Source organism: Vavraia culicis (genome assembly GCF_000192795.1).
Source record: "Vavraia culicis subsp. floridensis unplaced genomic scaffold supercont1.18, whole genome shotgun sequence".
NCBI classification, from domain to species: Eukaryota; Fungi; Microsporidia; family Pleistophoridae; genus Vavraia; species Vavraia culicis.
This window is the reverse complement of record NW_007360621.1, coordinates 21,224-35,211: the sequence shown is the minus strand read 5'-3', so window position 1 is coordinate 35,211 and position 13,988 is coordinate 21,224. Positions and strand designations below refer to the sequence as shown.

At 42.9% G+C, this 13,988-nt stretch overlaps 10 protein-coding genes and 1 non-coding gene across 11 annotated transcripts; 4 read left to right on the top strand and 7 right to left on the bottom strand.

Moving 5' to 3' along the window:
• Window positions 1-1,011: 1,011 nt before the first annotated feature.
• Window positions 1,012-1,598, top strand: VCUG_01246 (uncharacterized protein; the record flags this gene model as incomplete). The annotated part of the gene is made up of 1 exon (XM_008076074.1): window positions 1,012-1,598. The coding sequence occupies one exon, from the start codon at window positions 1,012-1,014 to the stop codon at window positions 1,543-1,545; it is 534 nt and encodes a 177-aa protein (XP_008074265.1). The 3' UTR covers window positions 1,546-1,598.
• Window positions 1,599-2,642: 1,044 nt separating this feature from the next.
• Window positions 2,643-3,191, bottom strand: VCUG_01245 (uncharacterized protein; the record flags this gene model as incomplete). The annotated part of the gene is made up of 1 exon (XM_008076073.1): window positions 2,643-3,191. One exon carries the CDS (start codon window positions 3,189-3,191, stop codon window positions 2,655-2,657), a length of 537 nt encoding a protein of 178 aa, XP_008074264.1. The 3' UTR covers window positions 2,643-2,654.
• A 418-nt stretch (window positions 3,192-3,609) lies between these two features.
• On the bottom strand, window positions 3,610-3,927 carry VCUG_01244 (uncharacterized protein; the record flags this gene model as incomplete). Its single annotated transcript, XM_008076072.1, has 1 exon — window positions 3,610-3,927. The coding sequence occupies one exon, from the start codon at window positions 3,925-3,927 to the stop codon at window positions 3,610-3,612; it is 318 nt and encodes a 105-aa protein (XP_008074263.1).
• Window positions 3,928-4,483: 556 nt separating this feature from the next.
• VCUG_02808 lies at window positions 4,484-4,567 on the top strand. The gene has a single exon. It is a non-coding gene; the product is annotated as a tRNA-Leu (tRNA).
• Window positions 4,568-4,825: 258 nt separating this feature from the next.
• Window positions 4,826-5,955, bottom strand: VCUG_01243 (uncharacterized protein). The gene has a single exon (XM_008076056.1). The coding sequence runs from the start codon at window positions 5,944-5,946 to the stop codon at window positions 5,128-5,130; it is 819 nt and encodes a 272-aa protein (XP_008074247.1). The 5' UTR covers window positions 5,947-5,955; the 3' UTR covers window positions 4,826-5,127.
• Window positions 5,956-6,286: 331 nt separating this feature from the next.
• VCUG_01242 (uncharacterized protein) lies at window positions 6,287-6,673 on the top strand (the record flags this gene model as incomplete). The annotated part of the gene is made up of 1 exon (XM_008076071.1): window positions 6,287-6,673. The coding sequence occupies one exon, from the start codon at window positions 6,287-6,289 to the stop codon at window positions 6,671-6,673; it is 387 nt and encodes a 128-aa protein (XP_008074262.1).
• A 348-nt stretch (window positions 6,674-7,021) lies between these two features.
• Window positions 7,022-7,736, bottom strand: VCUG_01241 (uncharacterized protein; the record flags this gene model as incomplete). Its single annotated transcript, XM_008076070.1, has 1 exon — window positions 7,022-7,736. One exon carries the CDS (start codon window positions 7,734-7,736, stop codon window positions 7,191-7,193), a length of 546 nt encoding a protein of 181 aa, XP_008074261.1. The 3' UTR covers window positions 7,022-7,190.
• A 33-nt stretch (window positions 7,737-7,769) lies between these two features.
• Window positions 7,770-8,165, bottom strand: VCUG_01240 (uncharacterized protein; the record flags this gene model as incomplete). The annotated part of the gene is made up of 1 exon (XM_008076069.1): window positions 7,770-8,165. The coding sequence occupies one exon, from the start codon at window positions 8,163-8,165 to the stop codon at window positions 7,770-7,772; it is 396 nt and encodes a 131-aa protein (XP_008074260.1).
• A 1,422-nt stretch (window positions 8,166-9,587) lies between these two features.
• On the top strand, window positions 9,588-10,986 carry VCUG_01239 (uncharacterized protein; the record flags this gene model as incomplete). The annotated part of the gene is made up of 1 exon (XM_008076068.1): window positions 9,588-10,986. Exon 1 carries the CDS (start codon window positions 9,862-9,864, stop codon window positions 10,984-10,986), a length of 1,125 nt encoding a protein of 374 aa, XP_008074259.1. The 5' UTR covers window positions 9,588-9,861.
• A 374-nt stretch (window positions 10,987-11,360) lies between these two features.
• VCUG_01238 (uncharacterized protein) lies at window positions 11,361-12,041 on the bottom strand. Its single transcript, XM_008076067.1, has one exon. The coding sequence runs from the start codon at window positions 11,994-11,996 to the stop codon at window positions 11,418-11,420; it is 579 nt and encodes a 192-aa protein (XP_008074258.1). The 5' UTR covers window positions 11,997-12,041; the 3' UTR covers window positions 11,361-11,417.
• A 317-nt stretch (window positions 12,042-12,358) lies between these two features.
• VCUG_01237 (uncharacterized protein) lies at window positions 12,359-12,772 on the bottom strand (the record flags this gene model as incomplete). The annotated part of the gene is made up of 1 exon (XM_008076066.1): window positions 12,359-12,772. One exon carries the CDS (start codon window positions 12,770-12,772, stop codon window positions 12,359-12,361), a length of 414 nt encoding a protein of 137 aa, XP_008074257.1.
• Between the last annotated feature and the right edge of the window lie 1,216 nt (window positions 12,773-13,988).

Sequence of the window (13,988 nt, the reverse complement as noted above, 5' to 3'; positions counted from 1 at the left end):
CACAGAGTCAATTTGTGTTACGGTGCCCTTAGAGATGCTTTGGCGCATATTAAACCAATACTTGATCAAAAATATTGGAAAAAATGACTTATTCTTCGCTGTATACGAAACAGGACTTACATTTTTTGGCAACAATTATTTTGTTATGACATCTACGATATCCACGCATTCTTGGTACTGAACTTCAGTACTTTTGATGCGCAATCTTGTGTCCAACCCGTATTTGTGTTTTTAAATGTGTATTGGGTGCGATGTCCGTCATGTAAAGACCCGAAAAATACATTCTTAGGACCATTTATATAAATTTTTTGAACATTCCGGAGTACCACAGCAAACAAAGCGGACTGGCGGTGTGATGAAAGTTCGACAAAACAATTGATGATTATACGGACAGCTTAGTCTTAATTATTTAAGACTTGTGGTTTCTTTGCGGTAATATTCGCTCAACACCGATAAATGTTGTTATTACTTGTATAAATCTATTCTTACATTTTCTTCCAATGGCACTCAGCCCAATAATCATTAATGATTGTGTTTCACATAAACTTAACCTCGAATTATCAGCTCAACTTTTATTTAAAACCGATTATCTTGATAAAATGAAAAGTGGGGAGAGCGAACACAATTTCGTTACACGTATCAGTCAAAACAAGTTATATGGTCTAACACCTGGTTCGATTCCGAATAATATTCTCTTTATCTTTGTTTCGTAGTGGTAGAAACTAAAATAGACTACGAAAAAATAGATTTTTATTAGTGCTTCATTCTATAAAAGCTACAGATCGTGTTTTGGGTAGGATTCGTTCGATATTTCTTGAAAAACTGTTGTTTTGGCACGCAGAGAATCAATACTGTTTATTTTTGCTGATTGCAAGGCACGAATGGCCGTGTGTGCGAAGTTCTTCTAATCAACGATTACTTATATCTAATCATACAATGCTATCACCGAATTAGTTTATCTATAGTTTCTGTCACAGAATAGCTTATTTAAACAGCGGGTGTTCTTTGATTATGTTTGTATATCTCGTCTCGCTGTTAGCATTCAGGTTCCAGCTAAAAAGAATTGACCGCGACACTTACATTGGCCAAAGTAACGGAAACATCACGTTTGTGGACCCAGACGAGGCAGATATTTTCGAGCTTGAGAACACCGATCACCCAAATGAAGATTTTGTAATGGTGCGCTCCAAGGATAACAAAGTATGGGATATATCTGGCAATGCCACCAAACTCATTTATTGGTCAGACAGACATGGGAAAGTCAACCAGCGGTTTACGCTTCTAGAGCGACCACAGGGCCATGTAAAGGTAGTGAGTGATATGAAGCTCTGCATAACATTCGACCAGTCAGCCAATAATTTCGTCAGAGCGCCCTGCGATGACAATAACCCACACCAACTTTTTGATTTTGTGGGCGTTGAAAGTGAGAGCCAACCGGAAGGCGTGGTTGTGGAAGAATCGAAACTGAATGCGCTGAAAATGGCAGCATCGAATTGTCCAGAAATAAGAGATATGCTGGGTATGGAATTTATAATGGGAGTGTGAGAGTCATAGGGAAGTATGGCATTGGAAGATGAAGAGATGGTGCTGTCAAACAGAATTAAATAAAACCTACTAACTTATTTTCTTGGCAGGTGATGCTATGAGCTTTAAGATTGTCTGAGAACTTGAATCAATTATTTGATGCTGTCCATGGGACAGGTGTGAGCAACCCATGAATATACGTGAGCGGAAAGTTTTCCATAGTATACACAAAATTCTTTATACCGCACATTAAAGGACAAATATAGTTGGAATAGCCTTTAACACGAGTTAATGATTGATCAGAAAGGATGTTTTACTAATTCTCATTGTAACCAATTAAATACTTGTGTTGGAGGCAAACCTTTTCATTTCTTATGTCTGTGAGGTGATAATTGAACCGGCTTTCAAAAAATCTTTTCCCACACCCTTCCTTGTCTTTCCATCGCTGATAAGCAGGAAAAGCTTTTTTAGCCGTGATGAGGGAGAAGAAAAGGTGCAGGGTGGTATTACGCACTTTTCACCTCAATATCATCTGTGCTCGTGGTCTAGTAACGGGCATTGTCAAATGATAACCGCGCAAGCATTCTTTACTGCATAGACAAGAAGTTCATATGGAGTGCTTCACACTGAACTGCCATAGCTCATCAGCGAAGAACTCAGATTCCAAGGCATCGCATCGGTTCGTGGTTTTCTCCGTGGGTTAAGCACTCGATTTCTAAACAATTTCGCTCTCATCCGGTACAAAGTACGTTATGAATATTTTAGCAGATCGCGAGAACGATACAACACTTTCTCACGTTCAAAGCACGTCCTTTTTGTATTTGACCTACGCATTGGCGAGCCCCGCTTTCTATCGCCATTGAGAACCCGTTCGAGCGAACACCGGTGAAATGGTAATATTTCATTACCTGGGCAGGAGACCCGTACCAACGGGCCTCTGCAGCACCATCATGTGATGAAGAAACCGTTTTGTTCTATGATAACTCAGAGAGATGGCACTTCCGGCAAGTGCCGTAAGTTCAAAAGCAGTTGTTCTTAAAACAAAAAATGGAGCAACACTTCCTGTGATACGGAGCGCCTGACAAGCATATTAAACGCATAAACCGCCAATACATGAGTTGAACATCAAATTACCTCCTTTTATTTCCAAGACCATCTAAAACCTTTTTTATATCTCCATAAACCTCTTCAATACCTCTGTTCCCGGCAATCTCCGTTAAAACCTTCCTTTCCTTCAAATGCTTGACCACAGGCAACGTATCCTTCATATACACCTTGTACCTCATCGCCGCAGTCTCTCTGTTATCATCCGACCGCCCTTGGTTTCTTCCCACGATTCTTCTCACGCATTCCTCCTCATCGAGCGAGAGAAACACCGCAACATTCACCTCCTCCATAGACTTTGCCTGCTTCATAGTTCTGGGATACCCATCCAAAATGTAACTACCAGGCAACTTCGAGTGCATCATCTCGATAATCAGATCATCAGGAACCAGGCAGCCCGTGCCCATGTACGGCTTTATCCTCTCGGCGAGTTCGCCGCCCTCTTTAGCAATACTGCGCAACATATCGCCAGTGCTTATATGCCTTAGATGATAATCAGCAGATACCTTTGCGCTTTGTGTGCCCTTGCCACAGCCTGGTGGTCCAATTATTAAAACTTTCATCGATGGATTACCGGTTTGTTTAATTTTTATATTTTAATAAAATTTTTGTTGCGATAGCGAAATGATACGCTAAATTGATTGACAAGAACGGACAGCAGAAATAGACCGCATACACCACGCCTCACTACGATGCTCCTCGTTCGAGTAGCGACCCCCATTTATTAAAAAATGTCATGATGACATGACAGTTTGGTTGCCGGTATCAAGCCAACCGCTTTTGCTGCGCTCTGTGGCTATGAATGCATTCTTAGTGTTTCAGCGTTATTCACACGGTATTTTTACGTTTTTGTGCTCGTCATTTTATTTATTTTGCCTTTTTTTATTTCTGTAACGGTCTTTAACAAATTTAGCTTTTCTTTTAAATCACCAACACAAATATTCAACAAAGATGGGCACCATAAAAAGTCAGCTTGGTGCTTTAAACCGTGTAGAACGTAATCATTTCCGCTTCACCGTGCAGCACAAGTAGGCACACTCTCCATTTCCAACACACAATTTTTAAAAACTGTTTATATGCGATTGCACAACACATCCGCATGCTCAAAATATCTTTCCTAATGCTGATAGCATTACAAACACGTATAAAACGATCAAAAGTGTGGATCAGTGGCATCAGCATCTCTTTTTTTACCGCGTATCTCCTGTCAATTAAGAAAATTGTGGCATCCGTATCAAAGTATCGAATCGCTCGCAGAAATAAGACGTAGAACGCAAGTTGCACGGCGTTTATTGCCATGTTATCTCTGAACACTCCTAAAACGGACCTGTTGAGAACTTCACAACAATAAATACTTTAGAAAAAGGCAAGAGATCAAATGCGAACAGAAGTATAAATAAAAACATTTGTGGCACCAAAAGAGTGCATTTCTATTGAGCACGTGCACAATTTGTTCTTCAAATCGCTTACCTACATCTTCGCACATTAGCAACGATAAAATGAGTTTATTCCCGAAATATACCGAGTCAAGTGCAGGAATACCCAGACAGGCCCAATTTCCAAGCGGTAATACTTTGCAATATTTTTTATTTTATTCTTTGGTTGTTTCAGCGCCATGGAATGGCGCTAACTATCGGTTTCAAATCTTTTTTATAGTCTGAGTTGCAGTTTGTCCATGACTCACGGGTATCACTTCATAGAACGTATGCTTATTTTGAACTATAATACGTTGATATAGCGTTAAATACATCAGTCCGCTTTTTATTGGAGAAACAGGCACTAACCCTGTACATCAATAAAAAGGAAATGGAATGAATGCACACCAAATAAGTAAATACAATGGCGCACCACTTAAGGCATCTTGGCCGAGCGGTCTAAGGCGTCTGACTCAAGTTCAGATTTGGGTAACCAAGCGCGGGTTCGAATCCCGCAGATGCTACTTTTTTAAGTAAAGTGTGCCCACAAATTGCGTGCCATTTCATTCGTGCGTCGTGACCAAAGAATCGTTGCTTTTTGCTAAAAGCTGTTTACTTGCCTCTTACATAGCACACTACCCAAACAACACCTTGGTTAACAATGCTGCCACACTTCACAGGCACAATGCCCCAGTCATCAGAGGCCAAACTTTTTTAAAAAATGCCCAGTACAATGACAGATCACCGTTCGACAGAGAACGCACCATGCGCCAAAAACAACATCTCACATAGAATACAAGGTTTAATCAAAGACTGTTCCGTGTCGCGTGATCATCGCCTACAGACCACGCAGCCCCATCCCATCTACGAATCGATCCAACACGCCACAGCCACAGCCCCATCCCATCTACGAATCGATCCAACACGCCACAGCCACAGCTCTATCCCATCTACGAATCGATCCAACACGCCACAGCACATACACCAAGTACATCCTACGGCTCCGCTTTAAAAACAATTCACAAGCAAGCACGCCTCATCCTACATCATCATTATATAATTTATTTACCAGCACAGCAAAACATCAGTCCTTCCCGACCATGACCTGCATCAAATTGAAGAAGAACTTGGGCAGCTGCTCCTCACCAAACACGAGCTCCTCCATCAAAAAGTCTGGCAGCTCCACGCAACCATGCTCGATCAGTTCGTACTCGTAGTTCTTGCCGTTCTTCACGAGCCTAAAGTTTATGTATCTATCGTATGCGCTGTACGTTACGATGAAGCGGTCCTTCGCAGGCTCAGTAACCGTAAAGCCTGTCAATCGGGAGGTAGCGGATGACGCGTTCGTCTTAAGGAACGCATTCTCTTCCCTGTACGCCTGCAACAGCTCATTTTCTATGTGAATGATTTCGTTGATAGGCGAGCCCGCATCACGCACATCTCTCCTATCTTTGGTATTTGCCACATTTTCTTTCGTGTCCGTAGCACTGCTCTCGTCATGAACGTTTACCATGTTCTTTTTCGTGGCCCTGCTACCTCCTCGGTGCATGCCGCTGCTCATGTCCTTTTTATCGCGTCCAAGCGCTTTCCTTCGTCTGCTCCTCCGCTCACCAACCTGTTGCTCATCCTCTCTCCTCGTGTACACGTCATCTCCATGCCGTGCCAAGCCACCACTCCGCTGCTCAACACGCTCATACTCGCCACTCACATACTCAACAGTCTCGCCATCGTCACAACCCGTTCCTTTCTCATCATCTCGCTGTATGCATCTCACCTTCTTTTTTGAGGGTGTGTAAAATGCCACTTTTTTTTTGCGCGGCGTTTTCATTTTGAGGGGTAGCCGTAATTTTTTGTGTTTGTTTGTTTCGTCTGGCCGTGGTTTGGAGGTAAAAAACAAACGCATGGATTTGTGGAAGGGCAGCGCTAAAAATGAAGAGCTGCTTTTGTGCCGTGTTGAGCGTATTTCATGGTTTCAATTCTTTTTTGCTGCGTTTTATGTTTTGTGCCGTTTAACGTCAAATTACGTGGTAATTCCTATTTTGTGATGTACTTCAATAGTTCGTGCTTTATAATTCTTGACCATCCCTTCCTCAGTGCTGTGTTTCACCGCTTCTCTCTCCACTTTGTATCTTCGCACTTTACTCCCTGCACCGCACATGCCCACGCCTCTGCACCACGCATTAATTGGCCCAAACAATTCCGCTGCTACCCAAAAAATTTATTTTTTTTCATCCCCAAGAAAAATGGCACTCGATATCCAAACACTCGCACACTTCAACAACAGACTGCTCAACCGCCAGGAACTAACCCTGCTCGTATCACATCCCGCCCAGTCCTTCAAAAAGGCTGATCTGGCCACCGTTCTCAAGAAGAAGTACAATTCCAATTATGTGATAATACACGGCAGCAGGACCGAGTTTGGCACGTGCCAGACCAGGACGGTAGCGCGTATTTATGAGAGTAAGGAGCAGTTTGAGAAGATTGAGGATTGGTTTGTGCTCATAAGGGAAGGTATGGCGAAGAAGGATAAGGAGGCGAGGAGAGTCAGGAAGGATAAGAGGAAGAGAAGAGTGGCAAGCTGGGGAAGTGCGAGGAGACAGGAGAAGAAAGCGGAGAGAAAGCAGAAGTAAAGATTTGGATTGTTGGATGACTGTCTGCCGTTCCCTTTTTATGGCATTTTATCGCTGTGCACCGTGTTACGGATGTATTCCTTTATTATACGGTACCGTGCCGTATGCGTCGTACTGCATGGTCATCTTCCCGTTTCTCCACCAATTCTCATCTCTTCATAAATTTTATGGTATCCCCGTTGTTACGAATACCTTGCTATGAGAACCATTCTAATTTTTTAAATTGATCTGACGAGGCAATGATTTGGTAATTACGCTGGAGATAGCAACGTAACAGTGCACACTTTTTATGTTCATGCAATGCATGGAAATGTTATTTAGTATGGAAGAAATTAATTTTTAAAACAATGCCAGTTTTATTGTTTGAAAAGAGTTTGTCCAAAATTACTGTTCATTTGCGCTGCTACCACACCTCACCACTTGTAATAAACGCATTTACTCACCACTTGTAATAAATGCATTTACTCACCACTTCATGCTCAAACACAATTTTCTGGCATTTTCTACTAAACCACCTTTAATTACACTTATCTTCCTTGCTGTCCCTTCTAACCCTGTTCATCACACCTTTCATAAGCCTGCCCAGCAAGGTTTCCCTCTTGGCGTTTCTCACAGGCACAAAAACCTCATCATTAGCGCTCAACGACACATAAAAGCAAAACGGCGTAAGCCACACAAACACAAAGAAGTACACCACGACCTCAAGCACCCAATAGTTCAGGATAAGCAGTCTCAACACCAAAAAGTGGTTGACAAGCGCAAGCACCGTACCAACAATCAGGTACGGATCCATAACACCAAAATTGGGGTACTTGAGCAACAAATGATAGAAAATGTACTGCACGCTGAGCGAAAATACGATTTGAAAGATGTTCACCGAACGGAACAGCAGAAAGACGTGTAATACCGATACCGTGAGAATGATGTTTTCAATTTTCTTGCGGGCGGCAATCGCGTGATCCTCTATATATATGACCGTGTGGTACAGCAGAAGAGCTACTGCTATTATTATGGTGGTGATTAGGAGGAGTATGAGAACTGATTGGACGAATAGAAGCAGCATGGAGAGGGGGGTGGAAATAAATTGTAAATTTTGTTAATTGTGTATGGGAAGTGAGTGAGGTGATGTGAATGGGGATATGGGGATGTGGTGAATGGGGATATGGGGATGTGGTGAATGAATGAGAAGAAGAATGAGAATGAATGAGAAGAAGAATGAGAAGGAGAATACATATCTGAAATGAGAATGAATGAGAAGGAGAATGAATGAGAAGAAGAATGAATGAGAAGAAGAATGAATGAGAAGGAGAATGAATGAGAAGGAGAATGAATGAGAAGGAGAATGAATGAGAAGGAGAATGAATGAGAAGGAGAATGAATGAGAAGGAGAATGAATGAGAAGGAGAATGAATGAGAAGGAGAATGAATGAGAAGGAGAATGAATGAGAAGGAGAATGAATGAGAAGAAGAATGAATGAGAAGGAGAATACATATCTGAAATGAGAATGAATGAGAATATATGTGTGAAATGAGAATACGTGTGTGAAATGAGATAAGGTGGTATTTGTATAAAAATTAAAATTAGAGGTGTAATTCTAGCGAATGAAGAGGCAACAGAAATAGCTCAGCTAGTAAAAACATAAAAGAAATACGGTAAGGCAACGTAAAGCGTGGTAGTAAAAATAATTTAGGGGTAAGGATCAACAAAAAACAAGAATAGAAAAAGTTAATGTTTAATTCTGAACTTCCACGCATTCAAGGAAGGTAAAAAAATATTATTTACCACAATGCAAGGAATGTGTTCATAAATCTAGTTTATGGGAAGGATAGGTGAAAAGAGGAAAAAAAAGAAATGAATGGTTGATATGAGCATATTTGTGGTGGAAGAAGGGAATGTTAGTGGTACAACATAAATAAACGTACTTTTTGAAGTGGTAGCACAGAATAGAACAGCACGGCTATAAAATTAACATTTATCCACGCTTAAGATCAAAGCATCATTTTGGCAGTGAGCAGCAGTTCACACACCAATACGGAACTAAATGCGTTTATTATTCCCACAGAGCAAGGAGGTGAACAGAGTACGTACTGCTCGGTTATCCTTTGGTTTACCATGTATGGTAATACTGCTCGTTGCGTATCACGGGCAGTAGAATGAAAACACATCTCTTCGCACCTTCTTATCACTTCAAGTTAATAAATTTATTATTTTCATTTTCTTTACTTTTTATCAGCAACACATCTCTTCGCACCTTCTTATCACTTCACTTACCCCTTCACAGCACTGCTCCCGCTCTCTTCATCAAACTATTGCCATAGCGAGCCAATGCCAAGCTCTTCGGCATTTGCACAGCAAAAATATTTTTTAAACCGTACATACGCTGAGAGCCGTACGATAAGTTGCAGGGCAGGTATTGAACTATCGTTGTGGAGCGAGAGAGTACGGCTGGACCGGTACATAAACGAATGTTATGCAGGAGTGTGATAGGGTAAGTATGCTATACCTGTCTGTACACGGAGTAACGGTGCGATGCTAATCCGTTTATATAACGGTTTCATACCTCTGCTGCAACGTGATGGCAGTCTCTGCGCTAACGCGTGATGAACCGGTGACTGAAAAGAATCTCTGATCTCGTTCTGTTCATCTTTGATGAGCGTTATCGAAGGTAAAACGCTCATTAAAGTTCCAATGCTTGTTTTGCTCCACGCTGTATTAAATTGCCGTTTGTGAGGATCGAAGAAACGTACGTTGAACGAGTTTTTACCATGGTGTGCGGTGCTTGGGTCCAAAGCGGTAACTGATACGAATAACGGGTGATACACGGTTTAACTTGGGTAGGTCCATTAGGTGGGTGAAGAGACCGGCACGACGAATAAACGAGATAAGCAAGGCAGAAGAAAGTGCATTCCTACAGTCCCATAAAAATTACATTTTTGGTTAATACGTGCTAATCCCACATCTAAGCTCACTCCATTACCACCCCTTTCCTTTCTTTCACCCGTACTTTTATCCTCTTCTCTGCTCATATTACACCATATTATTAACACCCGTCCAATACAACAACACGCTTTGTCTCCTTTACCATCAGATCGCCACATTCATCAACCAATACAAACCATCAATCAGCTCAAATCATTGGTCAGCTCAGAAAAAAATTCGATTTAAAGAAAGATGGGAAGCATGAATCATGCAGGCACGTAAATCAAGTAGAAGAAAGAGTATAATGATAGTGGAGAAGGACAGGACACAGGGTGAAATCGATAAGAAACCGGATGAGGCTAGGAAATTGAGGAATGAAGAGGGTAAGAACGGTGCTGGGGATGAGCATGCGGATGATGGAGTGAATAGTGAGAAGATAGTGGCTGAGAAGGAGGCTGAAGCAAAGAAGGTTGAGGCGGAGAAGGATGCTGAGGCTAAGAAGGTTGAAGCTGAGAAGATAGTGGCTGAGAAGGAGGCTGAAGCAAAGAAGGTTGATGCTGAGAGGGAAGCTGAGGCTAAGAAGGTTGAAGCTGAGAAGATAGTGGCTGAGAAGGAGGCGGAAGCAAAGAAGGTTGATGCTGAGAAAGAAGCTGAAATTAGGAAGGTTGAGGCTGAGAAGGAAGCTGAAACTAAGAAGACAATAGCTGAAAAAGCGAAGAAGGAAGAGGAAATGAAGAAGGAAGAGGAAATGAAGAAAGAAGAGGAAATGAAGAAGGAAGAGGAAATGAAGAAGGAAGAGGAAATGAAGAAGGAAGAGGAAATGAAGAAAGAAGAGGAAATGAAGAAGAAGGCTGCCGTGGGAATAAAGCCTGAGGGTGCCGAGCAGGATGATAAACAGAAGAAGGTGCACTTCGAAGAGCAGAAAAACGAGCAAAGAGACGTATCCAAGGACCCTTCGAAATCAATACAGTCACCCACACAGGAACAAACAAAGCAGCAGTTAGAAATTAACACAGGTGCCGTGCCTTTATCAGCGCTCACACCAAACACAGAACTATTCGTTCTACGAACTACCAATCGGATCGTGCTGGAAGGCCCCATCAGCAAAAGAATGCTTTTCTTCTCGTGTTTCTGGCACAAGCGATATTTCGTGCTTACGAGTGATGGTATTCTGTGCTATTTCAGGTCACTTGATGGACGGGGCAAAGGAAAACTGAATTTGAGACAGGTGAACGACGTAAGGAGGATTAATGAAGAAACCGGTGGTTCGAACAAGTACAAAATTGTCTTGCGATACGACGGGTATACCGAAAGTATACGCTTTGATGACGAACGTATAAGAGACCAGTGGAACAGCAAGATCAGAGAAGTTAAGGATACTTTGAATGGGTAGACTGGTGAAGGAGCAGAAATGTTAAATAAACATGATAATGAAAACGATTTTTACCGTTTTCGATCAAAATTGGCACGATTTAGCTTTTTGACACGTGCCCATCAATCCTGGGATTATCTCCGCCATGACCGTGTAACCCCTGGGTTTCGTATGGCGTGCCTTCATCTCGGATGCTGATATGCACCGGCACTCCTGGCCTGTTGAGCGCCATGCTCGCCTGCCAACGATAATAAATCAATTTATGAATGTCACCGCTCTCCGCCTGTCATCCACAGATTGACACCCATCCACTTCATAAGAAATTACAATGAACCAATAAGAACATATAACGGATCGTACAGCAGCAGCACGGGGTGTATTATCAAATCAAGCTACCGCATTTTAAGCTCCAAATAAATGTTTATTATCAAAACGGGCATCACAGCCATGTCCTACACCAATCCATTCACATTCTCAAACATCATAGGATCATCCTTAAACATCTCGTACCCGCTCTTAATACGCTCCTTCTTCCTCTCAAACATCATCTCCTCCCTCTCTCTCCTATCCACAAACCGGTCATACTCCTCCTTACTCAACAGCTTGTCACTCGCCACGCTCGCCCTCTGCATCTCCAAAAACTCCTCGATGTTCTGTCTCTCCTCTATCACATGCACATCCCCGCATCGCTCAGGACATGTCCAGCCCTGGAAATACGACTTGTTGTGCAGTGCATCCACCAAATACCTGCACACCATTACGCTTTTAACGGGCTGTTCAACCACTTCTTGCGGTTTTTGAACGACCGGCTTGACGGGCCGCATGTTCTGCTCGGCCTCGCGCTCCTTCTGGCGCTCCTGTTGCTCCTTCTTCTGTAGTTTTTCAAGCAGATCAAGCTTTTTGAGCTGAGCACGCAGCGTTTTTGACTGTTTTTGGCCATAAGCCTTTTCTTCAAGTTCTTTTTTCATCTCTTTGGTCGACTTTACGTCCTTTTTTGACTTCGGTTGCGCCTCCTTACTTTTCTTGGGCATTTTGGAAGGGTCCCGTCCGCTTGACGAAATATGCCGGCATTTCGAGGTGTTTTACGCTTCCCGCCATGTTTTGTTGGTGTAACGAATTCATTCGTTACGATTCGCTGAGAGCCGTGTATTTGTGTGCACACATCAGCAACACATAAAGAAATGCATTTCCATGTTGCACTCAGTGCTGTGTAAGGGTCGTTAACATTTTTGTAACTCGCGTCCGCTCCGTTTCTACTGTTACACGGTGCAAGGCGCTCTCCCACTTGTGCTCCCAAGAGCGGACAGCTGCCAGGGCGCAGTCAGCGGTGATTCGCCGTAACCTGTCGGTAAAGTGGTGTAAGATGTGCTGTTATAAGAAGTAGATTTAATATTTAGATGCTATCTTTGTGGTCATTGTCTTTGTTGATCGGCGTTTGATCCGCTAAGCCTTGATCGGACATCGTTTCTTCATCTTTGGTTTCCTCATGTTTTGGGCCGTTTTCGCACGCTTCGTTTGCATCGAAGTCTTCTGACGCGTTCACACATGCTTGATCGTGCAAACGCTTCTGAGTGCCAAGATTTAGAAGGAACCACCAACTGCAACGAGCACTGATGGCCAATAAGATCATAGCTACTGAAATGAGTACTAACGGATAAAGCGGCAGATCTTCTTGTTGATGGTTGGAGGGATCGCAGGGAACGTTATCGCCCGGCATATCTGCCACTCCATTTCCTGTGCACTCCGTTGTGAGCGGTGTGTGCAGTTCTTGTTCGTTTTTGAGCGGGTTGTTTGTGAAATTTGACATGGACCGCCATCCGCTTTCTTCGTATTTATAGCCCAAATTTGACGTTTTAGCCTAATTGACCGAGTGGACGTAACACCGGGCAAGTATCTACGTTGATTGTTCTAGGCAGACGAACACATCTTTCTGGGCATGCCGATCTCAACAGGCTATCCGGGCTTGACCTGTACCACGGTGCTGTGCTATCAAATTTAAAGGACGAGTTGATTGAACGGTTGCAGCAATTCCGTTGGGGCAGCGGAGCTGAGTATGTCCTGCTTTAAGGCAAGCGTATCATTTTGTATTGCTGTAAGCTTATTTATCTTCTCGTATCTCTGCACTTAAACCACACACTTTCTGACCGCTAGAACCGACCGTGGTCACCAAACTTTGGTTCGCGTGCCATTTTTTTGGTTATTTCCCTGTCTTTGCGCTATCCAGTGCAGGTTAAAAGGTTGAGTTCCGGCTGAAATGCGATGCCTAGCAAAAAATCTGCACAAATAGCATTTGCTTGTATGTGTTGATGAGCGGGCTGAGGAGAAGCGAATCAAATAGCATTTGCTTGTGTGTGTTGATGAGCGGGCTGAGGAGAAGCGAATCAAATAGCAGTGCTAAAGCCTTAGGCACAAAAACACGAAGTGATATTTTCTATTTTTTGCAAATGAAGAAATTTTGTATGTCCAGCCAATCAGCTCACGCAGCTTCTTCTCGTTCATCTGGTGGTGTGCGGAGATAAGTAAATGTGCCCTGGCAGATGTTGAGATGGCGATGATTTGATACTCCTCTCCGTGCAGCAGCGCGCCAATGCGCAACACAAACCGCTGTTACCATCAACCACGATTGTGCGTACAGAATTGGCACGTTATACGCTTCGTACCATGTTCATATTTTTTTAAAAATGTGCTGTGTACGTGGTGAAAGATGTTGCACGACAGCACCATCCAAAATAAAAAGTTTTATTGGTAGAACGTGTGGTGCCACCAAAGTTTTACGTATTAATTGCGTTTGTGTACGAGCGCAAAGCACGGTGTAGAGGTGAGCAGTACCGACATGTTCTGGTACTTGGCATGTAATTAATTTACACCTCTTACCATATTTGCATAATTACTAATTAACTTAATCTGTTCTCGCTGTTGAGTCGCTAGACGTGAAAATGACCGTGATAGCACTTTTTGCTCTCTGCTCACGCACAACACGTTCAATCACGGGTGATACCGGTGATTGGGAGGTGAATCTTTCG

What these genes read in the sequence shown, in the direction of transcription:
- VCUG_01243 (XM_008076056.1), bottom strand. Translation starts at nt 5,946, where the DNA reads ATGCGTTTGTTTTTTACCTCCAAACCACGGCCAGACGAAACAAACAAA.
- VCUG_01238 (XM_008076067.1), bottom strand. Translation starts at nt 11,996, where the DNA reads ATGCCCAAGAAAAGTAAGGAGGCGCAACCGAAGTCAAAAAAGGACGTA.